The sequence below is a fragment of the Leuciscus leuciscus genome (assembly GCF_965113295.1).
Source record: "Leuciscus leuciscus genome assembly, chromosome: 6".
Classification (NCBI taxonomy): domain Eukaryota; kingdom Metazoa; phylum Chordata; class Actinopteri; order Cypriniformes; family Leuciscidae; genus Leuciscus; species Leuciscus leuciscus.
Genome location: NC_138730.1, coordinates 34,910,881 through 34,932,538, shown reverse-complemented (window position 1 = coordinate 34,932,538; position 21,658 = coordinate 34,910,881). Strand labels below are relative to the sequence as shown.

At 37.9% G+C, this 21,658-nt stretch overlaps 1 protein-coding gene across 1 annotated transcript in view; it reads right to left on the bottom strand.

Annotated features, from left to right (window-relative positions):
• clstn2a (calsyntenin 2a) overlaps positions 1-21,658 on the bottom strand; it is a 221,289-nt gene that overhangs the window by 66,819 nt on the left and 132,812 nt on the right. Inside the window, exon 3 of the mRNA XM_082173501.1 lies at positions 11,491-11,686. Within this exon, the coding sequence (XP_082029627.1) occupies positions 11,491-11,686 (196 nt within the window). The remainder of the gene's footprint in view (positions 1-11,490; positions 11,687-21,658) is intronic.

The window sequence follows — 21,658 nt, the reverse complement described above, 5'->3', positions numbered from 1 at the left end:
TCTGCAAATACAATCATTGCTAAGTAATGCATTTCATTATGAATGAATCTGAACGTTCACAATTATCTGGATATCTGAAAACGTAGGCTGAGGGTGTAGGTTTAGTTTTAACTCCGGAAATGTTAAATACAGTTGCACTGCAATTATGTATACAGTATACATAGGGCTGTCACAGCACCAAAGTTTCAGTAGTCTGTACCAATACCACTAACATTTTTCTCTCTATACCAAAAACTGAGCAAAACTGTTGAATTAAGTACTTAAATTGTGTCCCGTTTTGTCTCATCCGTTGGTTATCACTGTCAATCATTGCAGCTTCCAATTCAACTGTCCATTTAAATATGGTTGTTAATCCAGAAACTTTGCGGTGTACTTGGCAGCATGAAAAACTAAGCTTGTATTCAGATTGTGAATGGGTTATAAACAGAAAGAAGCAAGAGAAGAGCCCTCCTTTAATAATTACTAAAGGCTGTTAATCTCTAAAGTGCAAGCTCACTGATTTATGCACTCTCACGAAAACTCCTGTTAAACAAAACATGCTGTTTTAATTGTACAATGAATATTTTATTTACATTGTGTTTACACTTTATTGGTTATAATGGGAAAACCTTGTGCGTTTTCAACAGTGTTGAGCGGATTAGCACCTCTGATAGGTCATTGCGTTCATCGTCATATGATTGTGATTGGCTATGCTCAACGCTTGTAAAAATATGCTGTAAATAGAAACCTTTGACAAACACGAACGAGAGCATGAAAGCAGCCTCTATCAGTGGGGTACCAAATATACTTGGTATACCGGTAGAAATGTTGGTACCGTCAACTTTCTTTTTTAGTACTGACTGGTAGGGGTGTGCAAAAAAAAAAAAAACATTCACATTTGTATCACGATTCAAGCTTATATATATATTTTTTTTTTTTTTTTGTAATGGTGTGTATACTGTTGTCATGAAATGAGTTTAGGCAAGGCAAGGCAAGGCAAGGCAAGGCAAGTTTATTTATATAGCACATTTCATACACAATGGCAATTCAAAGTGCTTTACATAGAAGAAATTAAAATAATAAAAAGAAATAAGAATAATTAAAACAGTTTAGAAAAATAAAAAATAAAATACAGTACAAACAGTCGGACGAACATTGGCACAGTGCTCATTCAGTAAATGCATAGTTAAACAGATGTGTTTTGAGTCTGGATTTGAATGTGACCACTGTAGGAGCACATCTGATCTCCTCTGGAAGCTGGTTCCAGCTGCGGCTGGCATAATAGCTAAAAGCAGACTCGCCATGCTTAGAGTGAACCCTTGGTATTTCAAGCTGATATGATCCTAATGATCTGAGTGATCTGTTGGGTTTATATTCAGTGAGCATATCTGCAATGTATTTAGGTCCTAGGCCATTGAATGATTTATATACCAGTAATAATACTTTAAAATCAATCCTAAGTTTAACTGGGAGCCAGTGTAAAGACCTGAGGACTGGTGTGATATGTTCATATTTTCTGGTTCTGCTCAGAATCCTAGCGGCAGCGTTCTGTATGAGCTGCAACTGTCTTATGGTCTTTTTGGGAAGGCCAGTGAGGAGTCCATTACAATAATCCACCCTGCTGGTGATGAAAGCATGCACAAGTTTCTCCAAGTCTTGTCTGGAAACAAAGCATCTAATTCTTGCAATATTTTTCAGATGATAGTATGCTGATTTAGTTATTGCTTTGACATGACTACTGAAACTAAGCTCTGACTCTAGTGTCACACCAAGATTCCTGACTAGATTTTTGGTTGTTTGACCCCTAGAGTGAAGGTATGCGTTCACCTTGAGAACTTCATCTTTGTTTCCGAACGCAATGACTTCAGTTTTGTCTTTGTTTAACTGAAGAAAGTTTTGACACATCCAACTGTTCACTTCGTCAATGCATCGGCACAAGGAGTCAATGGGGCTGTAATCGTTAGGCGATAGGGCTAAGTACAGCTGTGTGTCGTCTGCATAGCTGTGGTAAGCAATTTGGTTCTTTCTCATTATTTGGCTCATTGGGAGCATATACAGGTTGAACAGGAGTGGCGCAAGAATTGAGCCTTGAGGGACTCCGCATGTCATGGATGTCCACTCAGACTTATGGTCTCCTATACTCACATAATAACCTCTCCCATCTAAGTATGACCTGAACCATTTTAGGACTATCCCAGAAAGCCCCACCCAGTTTTCCAGCCTGTCCAGAAGTATGTTGTGATCGACAGTGTCAAATGCAGCACTGAGGTCGAGTAGTACCAGCACTGATAATTTGCCTGAGTCAGTATTTAAGCGAATATCGTTTATTATCTTTATGAGCGCTGTCTCTGTGCTGTGGTGCGGTCGGAAACCAGATTGAAAATTGTCAAAGTATCCATTCGAGCTTAAGAGTTTGTTCAGCTGATTGAAGACAACTTTTTCAATGATCTTGCCTATGAAAGGAAGATTTGAGATTGGTCTATAGTTGCTTAATATGGTCTTATCCAGATTGCTCTTTTTCAGGAGGGGCTTGACAACTGCAGTTTTTAGGGAGTTTGGAAAACTCCCAGAGAGAAGTGAAGCATTTACCACTTCTAGAAGATCTGCTTCTAAACTGTTTAACACACTTTTGAAAAACGATGTGGGAAGTGTGTCAAGAGCGCAGGTTGATGTTTTAAGGTGCTGTACGGTTTCTTCCAAAATTTTGCCATCAATTTCTTTGAAATCAGACATAGTAACTACTTTCTCAGGTGGTTTGATCTGTCTGACCCCAGCGCAAGTCAAGGATGTGCTGATCACCTTTCTGATATTATTGATTTTCTCAGAGAAGAAAGAAGCAAACTCACTGCACTTGCTGTTTGAGAGCATTTCACAAGGAATCTGGCTTGGGGGGTTTGTCAGTCTCTCTACAGTAGCAAAAAGAGTGCGTGTGTTGTTTAAATTACTGTTTATAATATTTGAGAAGAAAGTCTGTCTAGCTTTGCCTAGTTCCATATTGAAAGCATGAAGGCTGTCTTTGTAGATGTTATAATGGACTACAAGTTTTGTCTTCCGCCACATGCGCTCTGCTTTTCTGCATTGTCTTTTCATATGTTGCACTGCTGTTGAGTTTCTCCAAGGTGCCTTTTGTCTGCCACTCTTCTTCCTGACTTTCACAGGAGCAATATCATCAATTACACCTTTAACTTTTGAGTTAAAAGAATCAAGGAGAAAATCAACAGAGTCTGCAGATATGCTTGGTGTTAAAGATATAGCCTTCATAAATAGTACACTAGTGTTCTCATTTAAGCATCTCTTCTTGACAGACACAGATCTAGCTTCAGTGGCAGGAGAGATCAATATATCAAAGAAAATACAGAAATGATCAGACAGTGCTACATCCTTAATAACAATCGATGAAATGTTTAGACCCTTACTGATAAGTAAATCTAGAGTGTGTCCATGATTGTGTGTGGGTCCATGTACATGCTGAGTCAGATCAAAAGTTTTTAAAACAGTTTTGATTTCTTTTGCCATATTGTTTTCTGCATTATCTATATGGATGTTAAAATCTCCAGCAATGGCAAAACAGTCAAACTCTGAGGTAATTGTTGATAACAGTTCTGTAAAGTCCTCAGCAAAGGCTGGAGAATATTTTGGAGGCCTGTAAATAATGAAAAGTAAAATGCGTGGAGCACCTTTTAACACAATACCCAGATATTCGAAAGACAAGTAATTCCCAAATGATATTTGCTTACATTGATAGATATCTTTAAAAAGAGATAGATATCTCTTGGCAAGTTTATGGCAAGTTTAGCTTGCCATAAACTTGCCAAAAAATGGCAAAAAATGGCAAGTTTAGCTTGCCATTCCCATAGATGGCGCTGCGTCAAATTCACACTGACGCCTGCACACTCTTGTCATAACCAAAAGAAGAAGTGCAGCAGAAGCAAGTCGCCGCAAACAATGGCAAACCTCACAGAAAGAATTATTCAACCTGCTCCATCCTCTTTGAAGGCGAGATTTTGGGCACATTTCGGCTTTTATAACCTCGAGGGAAAGACGGAACTTGATTGGAATCATGCTATATGCAGGCTTTGCAAAGCGAAAGTTAAGTATTTTGGAAACACCACAAACGTGAGAAATCACGTTACGCCATCACCCAGAGATTAACATTAAAGACATGGACGAACAACAACCTGAAGTTAAAGTAAAGTAAAGTAAAAGTTAAACTTGCCAGTCAACCAACTTTTTCAATGCTCTAAACTCCCCCCGAACGGGCAAAGAAAATAACTCAATCCATAGCCAGTGGTATGCCAGCCAGTGGTGGACTATGAACTGGTTACACACACACACGCACACACACACACACACACACACACACACACACACACACACACACACACACACACACACACACACACACACACACACACACACACACCTAAATGTTGATCCATTATGTGATTCTGACACATCACAAAAGTTCTGTTGAATGGACTGTAGTTGCCACAGTTCTAAAAAGAAAGGGTCTAATTTCAGGAAGTTCAATGTGCCCAGTCGAGTTCACATTTCAACAGTCAACCTGGTAGCTGAAGTACTCCTTAAACCACATTTAGCAGTATTGTTTGTTTGAACTGACTACAGCACTTTAAAGCTAAAAGTAAAAGCTTCTTTTTTTTTTTTTACGTTTTATTTTAAACTTGAATTAAATGTATTTGAAAGCTGGCCAAAGCTTGGCACTTTGCACTTTTTAGTTGCAAAAGTTTTTATTTTTGTATGAAGACATATAAAGTAATATCAAACTACATTTAATTTGTTGTGTTTCTTTTCTTTTAAATTGTATGTCTACTGCAATCACATTGTAAACTACATTTACATACTGTGAATCGTGTTTTGAATCGAGAATCGTTTTTGAATCGAAAATCGATTTTGAATCGAATCTTGAGCCTAAAAATCGATATTGAATCGAATCGTGACATTTTCTGAATCGTGCACCCCTACTGACTGGTATCGGTACATTTGACAACCCTACATCAACACGCGTACAAAAACCCCAGAGAAAGTTGTATTGGGGTACACAGAGCTCACATTAAATCTTCAAGAAGTCCAGCTCAGTGTCTGCTGTTAAGTCAAACCAGCTGTGAGCTTCTTTGACAGAAACATAAATTCATGTGTTGTTGTATGTCTTCCTAAATGGAGACATTAAGATAATGGGACCTGCATTTAGATTATCCCGCTGATATCCTGTACTCTGCGATCTCTCTTGCGAGCACACGTTCCCGCACACCCCTCTGTACCGTGGTGTCAAGAGACATTCATCAGAACGGCCCAAGCTGTGAAATCAAAAGCACTTCTTCATCTCTCTCTCTCACAGCAGTAGGTGCCTGAAGCACGGCTCTCTCCTGCACTTCATCAGAGCTGTGTTCCAGCTGCAGTGAGTTGCTATTGTAAGAGAGATTGTCGTGCACATACGGAGCTTCCGGCAACTTTGTAAACATCTTGATGGGTCATCAATGCAGGGCCAGCCGGGGCTGGGTGTGTAGCAATGTGTGCAAGTATGGGTGTGTGTATGTGTGCCTGTAGCCAATTTATTTCCTGGAGTGCCAACAGGGACAGAGAGAGAAAAAAGAATGATGGAGGGAGAGAGCGAGTGAAGGCTGGACGGTACACTAAACTTCACTCTGATTTGAGATCTAAGGTGACGAGAGCACACTTTAAAGGCCCTTTCACACCAAGGTCAATAACTATAACAATAACTATAAAGTTTCAATAATCATTCTAATTCTATAGACCTTATGTGCCAGAGAAAAAGCCATTTTTAGCACGCAGACATTTTTAGAATTGTGTCTTTGAACTTTCGTTTTTGCAGTAGCTTTGTATATTTCTATGGCATCGCTGTCGAAAAGTAATTAGCTGGTGAAGTGGATTTACTTATTGTAGAGTTAACGAAAGTTATAATGAGCATTGTAATGTTTGAAGTGGATGTCATAACAAGTGTCAGCAGACCAGGAAGATTTTAAAATGAGTGGTTTATTTATAAATCCGTAAGACCTTCCCATCATGCTGTGGAAATACAAACAGAATGGGCGGGGCTACATTAAGGTCTATAGGATAGTGAAGTCCACAACACAGCTATAACAGTAACAACACAATTGGAATCACTATTATTTTGCCAGCCGATGAAGGTTATGTCAAAAGCACACAGCTATGCTAATAGGGCAGATTCCGTGCCAGTCGTGGGCAAGGCCTGTTCCAATGTGATGTCACATTGGAGCATATTCTTGAATTTTGAGACACATACTGTTTCAGATTTATGGGAAAAATAAAAAATGGAGAGAATGGATTTTTCAATTTTCAATTATCACAATAGGGTGGTTGTGTACACATATTGTGGACACAACTATATTCAAAAAAGTAACTATTATGCAAAGTTCATTTTGCATAATACGTCACCTTTAAACTTTAATTGTTTTAGAACAGATTTTACTGGGTGATTTAATAATAATAATAATAATAATATAGACCTGCATAAACAAAAGAATAAATAAAAAGCACCAACACTGAATTAATCAAGTGATTAATCAGCTCATAACAATGCATTAACTTATTGTGCTCGTATTAGTCTGTGATGAAGTGTTTGTCTCACTTCAATCAGTCAGTGTAAGTAAGTGATCCGTCCAACATTTCAGATAGAAACAGTCAGTTCATCAGCTTAAAAATTTGCAATTTAATTAATTTGAACGAAATAGGGAAGAAAACAACAGTCTGACATGTTTTTTACATAATATATAAAGATTGTTTCATTACATATACTATAAACTAAAGGCTGAAATACACTACACTTGAATTCTGTAGGCGATACCATCTAAACTTTTACAGAAAATCTTATAGTGTATGATGGACACAGACTCACGTTTTTAGCTTCAGACTATGATTCCATCTAAACATGTTTGTTTGCATCAATTTTAGAACATATCATTTTTATTTGTCAAGTGTCTCCTAGCAATGAGCAGGTTTCTGTGTTTGTTTTTCAAAACAACTTAGTCGTCTTAGGAAGTCTAGTGGTATAAGACTGGCATACACTACATGATTTTTAAAATGTGGCCAGTTGCATATACTGCTTAGACTAGTCTTATAAGTTAGTCATCTAAGGCTATGTTCACACTTAGCGTCTTTTTTGACAAGAAAAAGTTGACAACGGCGTTTTTTTTAGCAAAAAAAAACGCTGGCAGCGTTCGGTTACAAATAGCAGCCGAGCGCGTCTTTTGTTGCTATAACAAGAGCTGGAACAGTAGCCTAGTGCTGTGTGATGCAAAAAATGTCGAGAAAGAGAAAGTTGGCTCTTGCGTTGGCTTTTGAAGTTACCGGGAAGGAGAATGTCGGTTCACAAAGACGTTTGTGGGTGCACGACAGACAGTTGTTCTTGTTGTTATGGAAACGACAGGTCTCGCTACTCGCTTGTCATTGGTCAGCTGTCAAAAAGGCGCATGACGTAGGGCGTTCTTTTCAGAAAAGTTGAACTTTTTTCAACTTAAAAAGACGCTCTGAGCTGCAGAAAAAGACGCCGGCGGTGGCGTCTAAAAAAGCGCTCAGGACTTTTTTGAAAAAACGGTTTGATGGTATAATGTAGAACAGACGCTAATTTGAAAAAAGACGCTAAGTGTGAACATAGCCTAACTTTGTTCTTCAAGAAGAAAAAGTCAGTAACATAAAAAGGTAAATTGGCCAAATTTAAATCCAAAAAAACTGGTTAGCCCTAAAACTTTTCGGCTATGTTCAACTGGCCCCTGAACACATTTTAAAACGCTATGCATCATGTCCTTTCCGACTTTAAGTGGTTATAGGCATCATACACTTAAACATTGGGAAACACACACTTCCAGACTTTTAGGTTGTTACAAACACAACAAACGCACACAGAAATGTGTCTCTTTGCTAGAAGAAAATTGACAAATTAAAACGGTTTTCCCAAATTTACAAAGTTGGAGAGTGTGTGATTCCTATTGTTAAAAAAAAAAACACATTTTAAAAGTTGAGAAGTGTATTCCAGCCTTAAGGGTAATTTGTACACTACTGAAAAATTTTTATTTCAATAGATTAGTTAAGGGTAATTGGTGGTTGTGATTAGAGCTGTGCCCAAAGCGTAAATCCAAATGAAAAACGCATTCTACAGAGTCCTTAAAGGCAAATGGTTAGGCATGTAGTAGGTTACATTACAGTACATCAGATTTCACTTATAACATGAAGATCGTAAGGAGAGATGACTTATGCTGGGTACACACCAAAAGATAGATTTTTGGCCGATTTTCCCTCTTCCGACAATCCTAGCTATGTCCCGATTATCTTGATGGTTCTACAGATTATTTTATCAGATTTTCCCTTGGTGCTAGGTGTGTTAAGAGTGTCCGAACCTGCTCGGAAGAACGTCGGAGCCGCCCCGATCGCGAATCGTAAATATTCAACATGTTGAATATTTACGATCAGAAATCCTGATGTGTGGGGGGAACCCAAGGACAAACGCGCACGCTCTGGAGATTATCACGTGAAACGAAACAATATCCAATCAGAACGCGAGATGATGGAAGACGGAAGCATAACAAACGCATTCATGGCGCAGCACAAAGTGAGATTGATGTGGACAGCAGAAATGGAGGATCAGCTTGTTGATAATTCCAACAAGTATTGTTGTTCCAACAACAAAATCATTCCAAACACTATCATCGCAATTTTTTCCTGCATATCGTTCGGCATGCTTATTCTGAAGTCTCGCGAGATTTTGCGAGATTTCCTGTGTTCACAGTCAAGACTCTGGTTGAAAATCTGTTTGTGTGTGGTGTGCTGTCTTTGTCACATCATGGCACACCACACACTATAGGAGCAAAATGGTTAAAGCTAGGATTTTTTGTCCTCATATTTGTGGTCTATCACATTTTGAAAATCTTATAAGATGTAAAAAAATCTTTTGGTGTGTACCCAGCAAAACAGGACAATGTCTGAGGATTTGGTGCGCAACAGATCCTGAGCGTATTGACAAATATCTTATAATATGTGTGGTCAGTAGTCACAGAGTATGCGTGATTGTGATTTTTAAAGAGAAAGCAAAATGTGAACACGCATTCAAAAGCGATTTCAATACCTCGCATATTGATAGCAGCTCCCTGATGCCCGCAAATTATATACAATATAGTAACCCAACTATATAATTGCGAGAGAATGCAAAAGTATTGAAATATATGAAGACTTAAGTTGCAAAAGCCTCTAAGTGCCATCTGAAATTTTCTTCTAAAATGATAATTTTTGTGAAGCTTTTATTTTTATGTTCAGTTATTTCACTTTAATGGCAATGAAAATTACCTATTAATTGTCATAAAAGTGAAATTACTGAACTTAAATATACAAGCTTGATAAAAATGCTCATTTTAGAAGAAAATTTCAGATGGCATTTAGAGGCTTTTGCATCTGAAGTCTTCATATTTTTCCTCCCATCGCATTGTTTTCCCCCCATCTCCATGTCCCTTTAGGGAGAATGTGTCATTTCCTTTCCGATCATAGCATTCAGCTTCGGGCTCATAGTTGTTAGGTGGTCTGCATTTTTGTTGAATTGAAGTGAAAACTGCATTTTTTATTATTTTTGACATGGTACCATGGTAATACATGGTTTTTGAACACTACTATAATGGTAATGTGGTGGTAGGGCTCTATGAAGTACCTTATACTACCATGTTAATATTAAAAACAACTCCAAAGGAAACCGATAATGGTCTAGGCTGGTTAACGCTCAGCACAGCAGTTGGTTTCCTCATGGCTCTTCTGCTTCAAAAGCTTCCACAAATGTGGTTAAGCTTCATTCTGCTTTTAACTTTGATAATGAGATGAATTAAACAAATGGATCATTTGCACAGCAGGACACCAGTCCCTTAATTCACACAGTCCATATCACAGAGACGATTGTTCTTCTCGCTTGTAGACTACAGCTGAAGTATTTTGTAGCTTTTATCCAAAAATCCAAAATGCTAAATACCAGTACTTGAATCACTAGACCGAACTTTTCTTTTCTGACGTGCCACATCAAGAGTAAAACAATTATTATGGACTACATCCAGTGCCCTCCACTAATATTAGCACCCTTGGTAAATATGAGCAAAAGCGGCTGTGAAAATAAATCTGCATTGTTTATCCTTTAATCTTTCATTAAAAAAATTCACAAAGTGCACATTGAAGTAAAACAATTGAAAGTGGGAGGAAAATCTCATTATGAAATAAATGTTTTTCTATAGTTCACGATTATTGGCACCCAATTATTGCAACGTCCTTTTCCCAAGATAACAGGTCTGAGTTTTCGCATATAATGCCTGATGAGTTTGGAGAACACCTGACAAGAGATTAGAGACCCTTCCTTCATACAGAATATCTCCAGATCCTTCAGATTCCCAGATCCATGTTGGTGCTTCTCCTCTTCAGTTCACCCCACTCATTTTCTATAGGGTTCAGAGGGAACTGGGACGGCCATGGCAGAAGCTTCATCTTGTGCTCAGTGACACATTTTTGTGTTGATTTTGATGTTTGTTTTGGATCGTTTTCCTGATTAAAGATCCAACCACAGCCCATTATAAGATTTCTAGCAGAGGGGGTCAGGTTTACATTTTTTTATCTTTTGGAATTTGCTAGAATGAGACCATGTATCTGAACAAGATGTCCAGGACCTCCAGAAAAAAAAAAATAGGCCCAAAACATTAAAGATCCAGCAGTATATTTAACCGTGGACATGGGGCATTTTTTTATCCCTGTCAGCACCTGCCAAAACTTTCTTTATTTTTTACCTTCATCTGACCAAAGAACCAGGTCCCTTTTGAAGATCCAGTTATGTCTTTCAACTGAATGTGCTGGAGATTGTTTTTGGATGAGCGAGGTCCTTCTATTTTTTTAGGCTTTCTGACCCCCAAGAGTCAACTAATCTCTGGAATTCTCCATCTGTGATCCTTGGTGAATCTTTGGCCACTCAAAATGTCCTCATCACTGAGCATTTTGGACAATATAGATAGACATATGTCCTCTTCCAGACAGATTTGTAACATCTTTAGTTGATTGGAACTTCTTAATTATTGCCCTGATGGTGGAAATGGTGATTTTCAATGTTTTAGCTATTTTCTTACAGCCATGATTTATTTTGTGAAGCTCAACAAACTTTTGAACGAACTATATTATTTGGTTCAAAAGGATAAACAATGCAAATTTATTTTTTGCTCATATTTACCAAGGGTGTCAATATTAGTGGAGGGCACTGTAATGCCCCAAATGTCATTGAATTGAAGTCTTTTTGATTTGACGTCTTTTTCACCGATTGAGTCACTGATTTGCTCTCATTTTTAAATGAAATTCAATAGACTCCTACTTTTAGCTATTTAAACTAAATTAGACTTAATTAAACTACATAATGTTATATCATAATAAGTCAGATTAAATAAATGTGGACTAAAGCTTGAGACAGTCAAACTAGATTATGCCACACTAGAGAGTCTCTCTACTTACTTGTGACTCTTTTTCCAATTGGCTCCACTTGGGCTGGCTCCACAGTCGTAAGCCTGGATGATGAAGGTGTACTCCTTCTGCTGCTCGCAGTCTATGGGGCCCCGGGCCCTCAGCACCCCTTCACCCGATGTCCTGTTCAACACCTCGGCCTCAAATGGAGCCTCCTGCCCATGAATCTTAAACGCACAGATCTCTCCTGGAAGAAACAACAAGACACAGGAAGCAGAATGAGTGGCTGTAAGAACAAGTGAATAACTTTCTTTTCCTGCTTGCATCTCAACAAGCTATCATTGCTATAACTTTCACCCAGCAGGTCGGGCCCCCCAACCCCACAGCAGTAATATAAAGGACACGGTGTGCTTTTAAAACTGAATCTATTCGTGCTGCGAGAGGAAGAATAACTGTCTGCTCTTGTAATTGCCTCATTGCAGAGCTGGAACCACATTGCGCAAGAAAGCACTGTGCTCAAGTACAGTGTTTTCAAAGTGGTAATGACTGCATGTACCAACAGCCTCATTCTCGTTCCCAACCAGCCCGTCCCACTGGCGAAGAAATCATTATCTATAGACAGAGACTAATTTTGACAAAATGCCTTTTTAACAAGCCGTACTAATTACAAGCAATCAGTTTATTTCATATTGGCTATCTGTAATATACACTTAAATTGTAATTATTTTTCAACTAAGCTAATATGAAATCAAGGTATAACATTTAAATTAAAATAAATTAAAATTAAAATTAAAATTAAAATTAAAATTAAAAAACACCATGGTACATGAAGTTCACGACCATGGTATGATACCATCACTGTACCATGGTACCCTTACAGTACTTATTTATAAGGAATAATTGTCTAGTAGTCATACTAATTAGGAGCAATCACTTTCTTTCCAATTTGCTATTCATAATATATACTTACACTAATTAATTTTTCAACTAAGCTGGTGAAACCACTGTATTAAAAAAATGACATGACATGACATGACATGACATGACAAAACAAAAGCATCACTGTACCATGGCACCACCACAGTTTTTTTTAAGGGATAGTTGTCTTTATTTTATGATAATACTATGATATTGTTTGTTTGGTATTGGTATTTAAATTGTGACATTTGCTAAATGTCTATGTATCAACTGATTGTGATATGACTAATGCGAGGGCTGAATATTGACGTTAACTTGTATCTTTCATTTCCCAGGTGACAGCATTCACTTCACTCCAAGTTTTGCTGTAGCCTTGGAAACAATTTCTTCTAGAGACTGCATTGTAGTCATCCACAGTGCAGTTCTGTCCATACAATCACAGATAATGTTGACACACAATCTGTTGACACCACAATAACTCTGAGACCACAAGGAAGGACATTGTCTTGCCACTGTATCTGTTCATGGGTCCTTTCTTGGCAGCGCTTCTATCTGGCCATACCGGCTCTTTTAGGGATTTGGAAAATGACCACAAAAAAAGCATCAGAACTCTGACCCTGAGACAGCTGATATCACTTAAACCTCGGCAGGTCTCTGGAGCAAACAGGGACGTGCGGTTATGCTGTGAGCTCAAGCCTGCTGCTGCGGACAGATAAGCCTAACTTTCTCTTTCCATTCCATTCCATTCTCTCTCAATTTCTTTTTTCATTCTTTTCTTTTTTCTTCTTTTTAAGCAGATCTGATTCTCCGCTCGAAAATCTCCCTCCTCCCTCAGTGCTGAAATAACAATTTACACTCGGCAGTCCCTGTTCCTGTAGAGACTTACCGTTAAATTTACCCTTTCTATTAGCCCCACGATGCTTTATCCAAATTAAACGTGTAGCACAATGGAGCAGGGTGGCTGCAGAAATAAAACATAACACGCCAGGCAGCGCGCACAGATACCCACACAGTTTTGCGATTCTGCGCTCTTTTTTGATGAGAATTGTAATGCGAATGGGAAAGAACATTATATAAGAATAACAATGATCACAATGCATATACGTAAAAAATAAAAACATTCCCTGGATAAAGAAAAAAATATAAAATACCACTTAGTGCTTGGGAGTCACGGGTAAACCCATTTTCCGCTCTGTCTGCTGTTGCAAATGCATTTTCCAGATTCAATTGAAGAAAGGGCAAAAGGGTCAAACCATACAGCAGCGCAGGCAATGTGGATGTATATGTACAGGGTAATGACGGAGGGAAACCGTGAGCTAATTTCCATCATGTCTCCAAATGACAGCTTGAAAATGGCAGCATCTCCTCACGCTCTGCCAGCACAGAGGTCTGTAATCATGCGGCGAGCTCCACGGAGCCTAAACTCTTTGGAGTTCCTCTTTGAAAGTGTTGAAGGAAGTATTAAATCGGGCCGACAGATGTGCCATGTTTTTAATACCACCTCACATCAACTCTGGGAGTGTAAAGAAGGGAGTTCTGGGTAAGCCAATTTGAGACTAATGAATGAAATCATCCATGTAATATTTGTACTGCTTACTGCAGAAATTCATTTATAGTAGGGTGGTTTACAAGGAACATGAGCGGTAAACTCCAGAGACCTGGATGACCTCCATCTCGTAAACCAATTCATTTTCCTGTTTCGTTTTTGGAAAGAGTGCAAATTAGATGTGTTGTATGGGACGCAGCCAGAGATAGTTCGGAGATCATAACGGTTGAGTCATGCAACAGACGGCAGTCCCCCATTGTTGTTGGAGATGGTTTTTACCACAATGAGGCAACTAAAACAAAACTTTCAGGTGGTACAGTTGCACAGTAAATTCCCTAGGTCAAAAATCAAGATTGATTATGTTCCATTATTCATCATGTAAACACGCTGTCAGGCCTAATCACAATCTTAATTAAGAGCTCAAACTGTCTTTTTAACATTTCATGAAAAAACTGCCGACAACTTCTAAACCTTCACCTTTGAGAAGTTCAGATCAATACCCACAGTAAATTCGCTCAGTAAGTTCTGTGTGAGTCTTGTTTTGAAAGTTAGCCTTGTTAGCGTGTGTGAAAACAGGCATCTGAAAACAATATCAACTCACAACATGCATTTGAAAGCTTTGCTCTTCAACTTCAAGGTCAAACAAGACCTTGCCTCTTGAGGAGGCAAATCATTGTCAGTGCATATACATAATACAATAACTACATATGAATTATAAGAGATGCACCTGTCGACCGGCAATAAATGTTTTTGTTGTTGTTGATGTTTATTGTATTTTGGTCGATCTCTGTTCTGGACTTGCACACAAACTGCATTGCAATAATTTCCAAAAATGTAATGTGTGTGTCAGTAAACATGACATTAAAACATGCAGCAAATTTGTCATTTGTTTATTTTATATTTAAATAAAAAAAGTAAAACAAAAATTCATAGTGTTTTGACGTGTGTGTGTGTGTGTGTGTGTGTGTGTGTGTGTGTGTGTGTGTGTGTGTGTGTGTGTGTGTGTGTGTGTGTGTGTGTGTGTGTGTGTGTGTGTGTGTGTGTAATAAGAAACTTTCATTCTGTTACAAAAACCTCAGGTTTTGGAACAACCTTGTTCAAGCCACAGGGAACTTCCAGGAGCACTTGGACTTGTACTTTCCCAACATATTGCACAATTGTCTTTGATATTTTTTTCCATCTATTTCTAGGTTGAGCTGATGTGGGTCGGGGTTGATTAAAACCCTGTTCACACAAACCATCACCAGGCAAAGCCTTGATTCATCCGACCCTTCGGAGATACACTTGACCGGCCCCATGTTCCCTTTCTTTAATTACTCTCTGGATTACATTCTTCGCTAATGACTTTCTCAATCCCACCCCCAACCCCCATTCATTCTCTGTCCTCTCTTTCTATTAAACACACACATACAGACACTGGCTCAATAATGCCCGCCATGCAGTGGGAGGTTGAGGTGCTGTTGAGAGCCACTCTTCCCTCCTTCACTCCTCTCCAACACCGTCCGCCTCTTTCATCTCTCTCCAAGCTCTAAGTGTGCATATATCTGTGTCTGGATGGGGTAATGGTCCTATCAAGAGTGTGAAGAGAGCCTGAGGATGGACCAGTGCACATCAAATCATTAGTCATTTTTAGCGCTGGCATATCCATGTAGTTTAACATTGATTTACAGCACACGAGGCTCTTTGATCAAAATCCACTGACATGCACACCCAGAAAGATGAAGGCTAAAGTGCATAGAATGAAAGTCTGAAGTACTACAGTACATATGTATCATTAGGCAGACCTGACATGATTGAGGCTTTCTTAAAAACTGTGAAAAAACAAACAGACTCTCATATGTATGCTCTTTAGCTTAATAAAGCTACGAACATCTATCCGTGATGTGTTCACGGTGAGATAAGACATTTTTATTCAACTGTGAAGAGCTTTGTAATAATATTCAATATATATTAATACCTTAATAACATGATATAAATATTATTATACTACGGGGCTGATGTTGAATACTTGAATCTACTTGAATCTTGACCGCATTACAGTTCCATGTCACTTTGCCAAATGATTTTAGTTATTTCAGCCATAAATACATTTTAAATGTTAGCTAGATTATGTTCATTACTTATCTAGCAATGTATGTTTATGATTAAATATAATTAAATAATGGTTTGAATAAAAACAAAAACAAAACAAAAAACATATATTGTGTGTCGTTATGTTGTCGTTAACATGATTTATGTTTCGTGCTTCAGAACTTCCATTAAGGGAACATAGTGAGCATCAGTGCTCCCTAGTTTTCACTGTGAATTGTAGGACTTTTTAGAGAGCGAACGTTTCAGTGCACTGGAGCGATTTTGCGATTGAGACAGTCCTTAAAATGGCTGACTCTCTGTCAGTCCCCTGACTACTACTGAACTAGGGAGCTGATTGAGACGCACCCATGGTTTCCAAAAAAAACAGCACAACTGTTGCAACATTGATAAATGTTTCCTAAGCCCCAAAATAAGCATATTACAATGATTTCTGAATGATCATGTGATAATGAAGACTGGAGTAATGGCTGCTGAAAATTCAGCTTTGCCATCAATACAAAACATTTAAAAAAAACTTAGTCTCCAAACTCGACTTAGTTCAACAAGCTTCATTTAGTGACCTTCAGAAAACACTTCTGGACAATTAGTAACACTTAAAATGTCTGAATTCATTGCATTAGATACAAACATCCAATAAATCAATTGCCATTTGCAAACAAATTTAGAACTAAGTTCGCATTTTCAATCATTTTTAACTAACTTGAGGCCATTTTTCGTGGATGTATGAAGTCAGTTCCTCACTAGTTCACACTAGTGTCTTAGCAGAATAATTACAAGTGTACTTCATCACAATAACAATATAAGTTCTACACATAGCTACAATTTGTGAATTTTTTATTGAAAAGTTAATTTAAAATTCTTTAAAAATAGATGCAACTTGTTTTGGTATTTTTTATATAATGCAAAGGTGTAAAATAATGGACAACGTGTCCAAATACATTTTGGAAACTCAGAGGTCCATGTATCTCCAGTTGCAAACCTCAGTCCTAAAGAAAAGGACTGAGAGAAAAGCAGCCTTTGTCGCATTAACTGTTCAATCCAATTCGTACAGTATTACTGTAAGCTCTAGCAAAGGTCATTCAGCAGAGAATGTCATGTCATAGAGCGCATATGGCTGAACATTTGGGAGGAGGGCTTGCTTTTTTCAGAGAAGAGTAGCCAATGAAATGTCCTAGCAAAACAAATCTTTCTTTGACAAGAAATGTCTTGGTGTAAAGTACTGACCTAATGTTTACGACACAGAACGAATCCCAAAGGTGCCTTTTATAAAAGCAACACTGGAGGATTCAGTGTTCTCCTAAAGGGTTTTTCATTACGTTAGTGGAACACATCAATGTATTCTTGAAGATAGCAAAGTCATCTGTTTGACCCTTTGGCTAATAAACCGCTCACTGTGTCTTTCTATGGTGTTTTTTTTTTTGGTTTTTTTACTCCTGCCTCAATAATCAAGAGAACAAAACAGAGTGATATGAAGAAAATTCATAATAATTTTCCTGAAGCTTTGGGAATGAAGGGATGTAATTATCTTAATTGATCTCATAAAGTTCTGCCATTACAAATCACATAGCAAACTATGCTTTCAGAAACAAGTAACAACCTTTGCTCAGCCTCTAGATCACACCAAAGATCAGAGAGGCACTAAATGGATAATACAGATTCCATGGGATTTTTTGCAAGACTCTAAGGAAATGCAATGTCTAATTGCCAGTGCTGTCCTTATTTTCATTATAGCTTAAAAAGTCAAAGAATCGATCAGACTTGCAGCTCCCCAACCAAGGACAAGTTTTACACCCATTGATTATGTTAATTTTAAGTTATATAGGATTGAATCTTTACTTATCTTTCCTAAGTGCTAGTTTAGTTATCGTCTAGTTGGTGGCTTAAGATGGTGAGGCAGGTCGACTCATACTGCTAAGACTGTGACATTTAACCCTTTCACATGCAAGTTTAAAACAATCTAACTGAGTTTTTTAGAACTTATCACCTTATTATTATTATTATTATTATAAACCTTTATAATGATCATGTTAGCTGACCTATAATGTTAGTTGCACCGCAATTCAGAGAATCGGATCTGTCGGATTTACAACACGTCAATCCATCCACTTCTCCCAAAATACATGAAAGCAAGTGGCCAGTGAAGTGTGGAAAGAAGAAAGTAAATTGTATAGTTGCCCAATACCTACATAATGTGTATCTGATATGAATAAAACACGTTGTCAGTTTATATAGTCTGTATGATGTAGGCCTACTAATGTTCACAACGGTGTGATCGTAAATGTCGAAGGGTTAAAAAGCAAGGTGGGAATTTATTAATGTAGGCTAACGTTCATGCAATGATCCAGTTTGATTAATTTGGAATGATTCATAATTATTTCCAAAAATATGCACACATTGAACTTTCTTCATTAAAGGCCACATTTGCTTCCTCAATCTTGCACGCTCTGTGTCTGTTGCAAAGGAGCTAGGATGGTTTCCATACCTTATAAATATTATAATAGTCATCATAATCATTAATTAAAATCCATAATCACTTTACCCTACTACCCTAAATGGGATGCTTGATTGCTAACTCCTTGTTGGGAATCAAACAGCAACCATCTGGGTCACCAGCCCTGAGTTTTAACCCCTACACCACACCGTCTATTTATACTGACATTCAGAGCACAATGAGAAGGCCTTAAATTATGGTTCATCCAAAAATGGAAATTCTGTCATTATTTACTCACCCTCATGGCATTGTATGCATTTCTCTCTTCTGCAGAACACGAAGGAAGATATTCTGTAAAAGCACCGGGGTCGAAAACAACAGAATTTTCATTTATGGGTGAATGTGCAGTTCCCAGCTTTTCAGTCAACAGTAAAGAGTAGTGTGCAGAAAGTCAGTGTGACACTGATCTCCCATCCCTCAGAAAGCGAGAGAAAGTGAGAGAGGTGTTGAGACTGAGTTAGAAAGAAGTAGGGTGTATCAGCGGAGGAAGTATTGTACAGCCCGAGTCCAGAGTGCTTATCTCATTGATTTACAGTGTGTGAAGAGCAGAATGGAGGCAGGAGAGCAAAGACTATAAATAGAGCTGTAGGCCCTCCCTTGGGCCATCGGTTCTGTTTGCTTCTCCGCCTCCCATTCTAGATGATCTCAGTTCTCTCCATTTAATTATTCAATAAGTAAAGCTGTAGCCCAGGTGGACTGAACCCCACCTCTCATTCTCTGCTTCACCAGCCTTAAGGCCACATGTGAACCTACCAGCATGCAGTTCACTGCCATTCCTCCTGGCAGACCATGGTCCCACTCCCAGGTTAAAACACCCTGGGGTTGCTTGAATGGCAGTTGACACTCACACTGGGAGGCATGTTTTCAAGCGAGAACCACAATCAAGAGTGCACAACTGGATGTAAAGGCTAATTTAAGCGTTTAATGTGGTAGTTTAAGTGCGTGATAGTTTGAGCATTCAATCTACAAAGGTTGGCATGAGGTCAAACTATTATACTGCTTTGTTCAAGTACTATTTGTTGATATTCATCAGCAAACGCTGATATTGTGGCCAATCACCTTCCATGAAAAATTATGTTAGCATGTTATATTCATGTTAGCACTTAAAATGTATCTACATACCATTCAAATGTCTGAGGTCGGTATGATTTTGTGTTTTATAAAAAAAATCTCATGAAGGTTGCATTTGTTTGCCCAAAAGCACATAATATGAAACATTATTGCAAATGAATATAACTGTTTTCTATTTTAATAGATTTTAAAATGTAATTTGTTCCTGCGATGGCAAAGCTGAATTTTCAGCATCATTACTCAGTCATCATTACGGTCTTCAGTGTCACATGATCTTTTGGGAATCGTTCTAATATGCTGATTTTGTGCTTATTATTATCAAAGTTGTCCTGCTTAATGTTCTTTGTCGAAACCGTGATTGTTCAGGATTTTTTGATTAATAGAAATTTCAAAGCAACAGTATTTATTTGAAATATGTTGTAACATTGTAAATGTCTTTGTGAATTTTTTGTTCAGTTGAGTGCATCCTTGCTGAATAAAAGTATTAATTTCTTAAAAAAGGTAACACTTTATTTTTACAGTCAACTTTAGACATTCTACTAACTAGAAGTAACTTTGCAACTACATGTCAACTACCAGTCATTCGAGTATTAGTAGAATGTCTGCTTAATATTTGCAAACACTTTATTTTGATGGTCCCCCAAAAGACATTCTACTGACAATAAGTAACTTTTCAACTACATGTCAATGTATTCTACTAACCCTAACTATAACCATGTAACAGTCTACTAATTATCTAATGAGAGTTAGTTGACATGTAGTTACAAAGTTACTTCTAGTTAGTAGAATGTCAAAAGTGGACTAGAAATAGTGGAACCAGAAAAAATCTTACTGACACTGAACTTTTGAATGGTAATGTACAAAATGCACAAACACATTTGAGATGTAGATGTTACTAAGAGATAAGTAGAATTACTTGCCTCTGTTTCTTGGATATCTCATCAGAAACAACACCATAAAGTCTGACATTTTCTTAAACAGAGGGACCATTGAAGATAATACAATCAATCAATAGGCTTTGAAACTCTCACTGACTGAAAGGTAGGTAATCATTTTAGAATTTAGTGTTTAACTCCCACATATGATACACATTTGCAGTTTGCTCATCCCTACGCCACTCTGTGCTAAACTGGTTTGAGAACGACAGATAAATAGGTCTTTATTGACCCCTAAGGGGAAATAATTGCGTCGAGTAAAACATCATTTACTGAAACGTAATGACTAGTTGGAAATTCTACTCCTTATTTTCTGAAGTAATTGGAAATGGAATGCTAGCTGATTTGCCCCACTATGAACTGCATTAAGGCAGAGTGTAAGCCTCACACACATAATATGCTGAGTTTACGATATCATTCTATCCCAGATGTTTATGCTAAATGCTTGTCTTAACACGGTCATATGATAAATGTCTCGCTGCAGCATCAATAAATCTCTCTGTAAAATTTTTTTTTTTAAGATTAAACCTCAAAAAACTCCTAAGAGATGCACATAAACAGTTAAGCTGGCAATGAAAGTCAAACTCTGAGCGTAAAAAAAAAAAAAAAAGCGCATTTGCACAATAATCACAAACATGTTCTGCTTTGGTGACTCATGCTTACCTTTGTGTTTTTATTTTGGAGTGGGTGAGTCTATTTAAAACGTTGTTACATTGTCCATTCTGGCTTCCCTAGACATTATCTTTCCCAGCGACAATACACTGACAATCTGTTCCACTCGAAAGATCAAACAGCCATCGGTGTGTGCCAAGAACTGAGAGAGCCCTGCCAGCCATTGAAACAAGTCTATTTTAACCAGTCATCCTCATCTCAGCCAAAACACAACTTTCTCTTCATGCCATGTGCACTCTGCTAAAACCCATGCAAAACATTTGGGATTTAATCTGTTTCTATGTATGTGTTTGTTTTTTTGTTTTTTATTCAGCTACTAAAATATGGAGGTGGATGTTCTTCAAGCATGGCCACCAAGTTGATCCAGGTTTGTAGATCAGCTGACAATGGACGTCCTTCAGTTTGTTTATATGTTTATAATAAAGGCTAAAATAGACAATTATTAGACATTTTACAGTCAGACAGTCAGTGCAGAAGATTTTAAATTGGAGAATC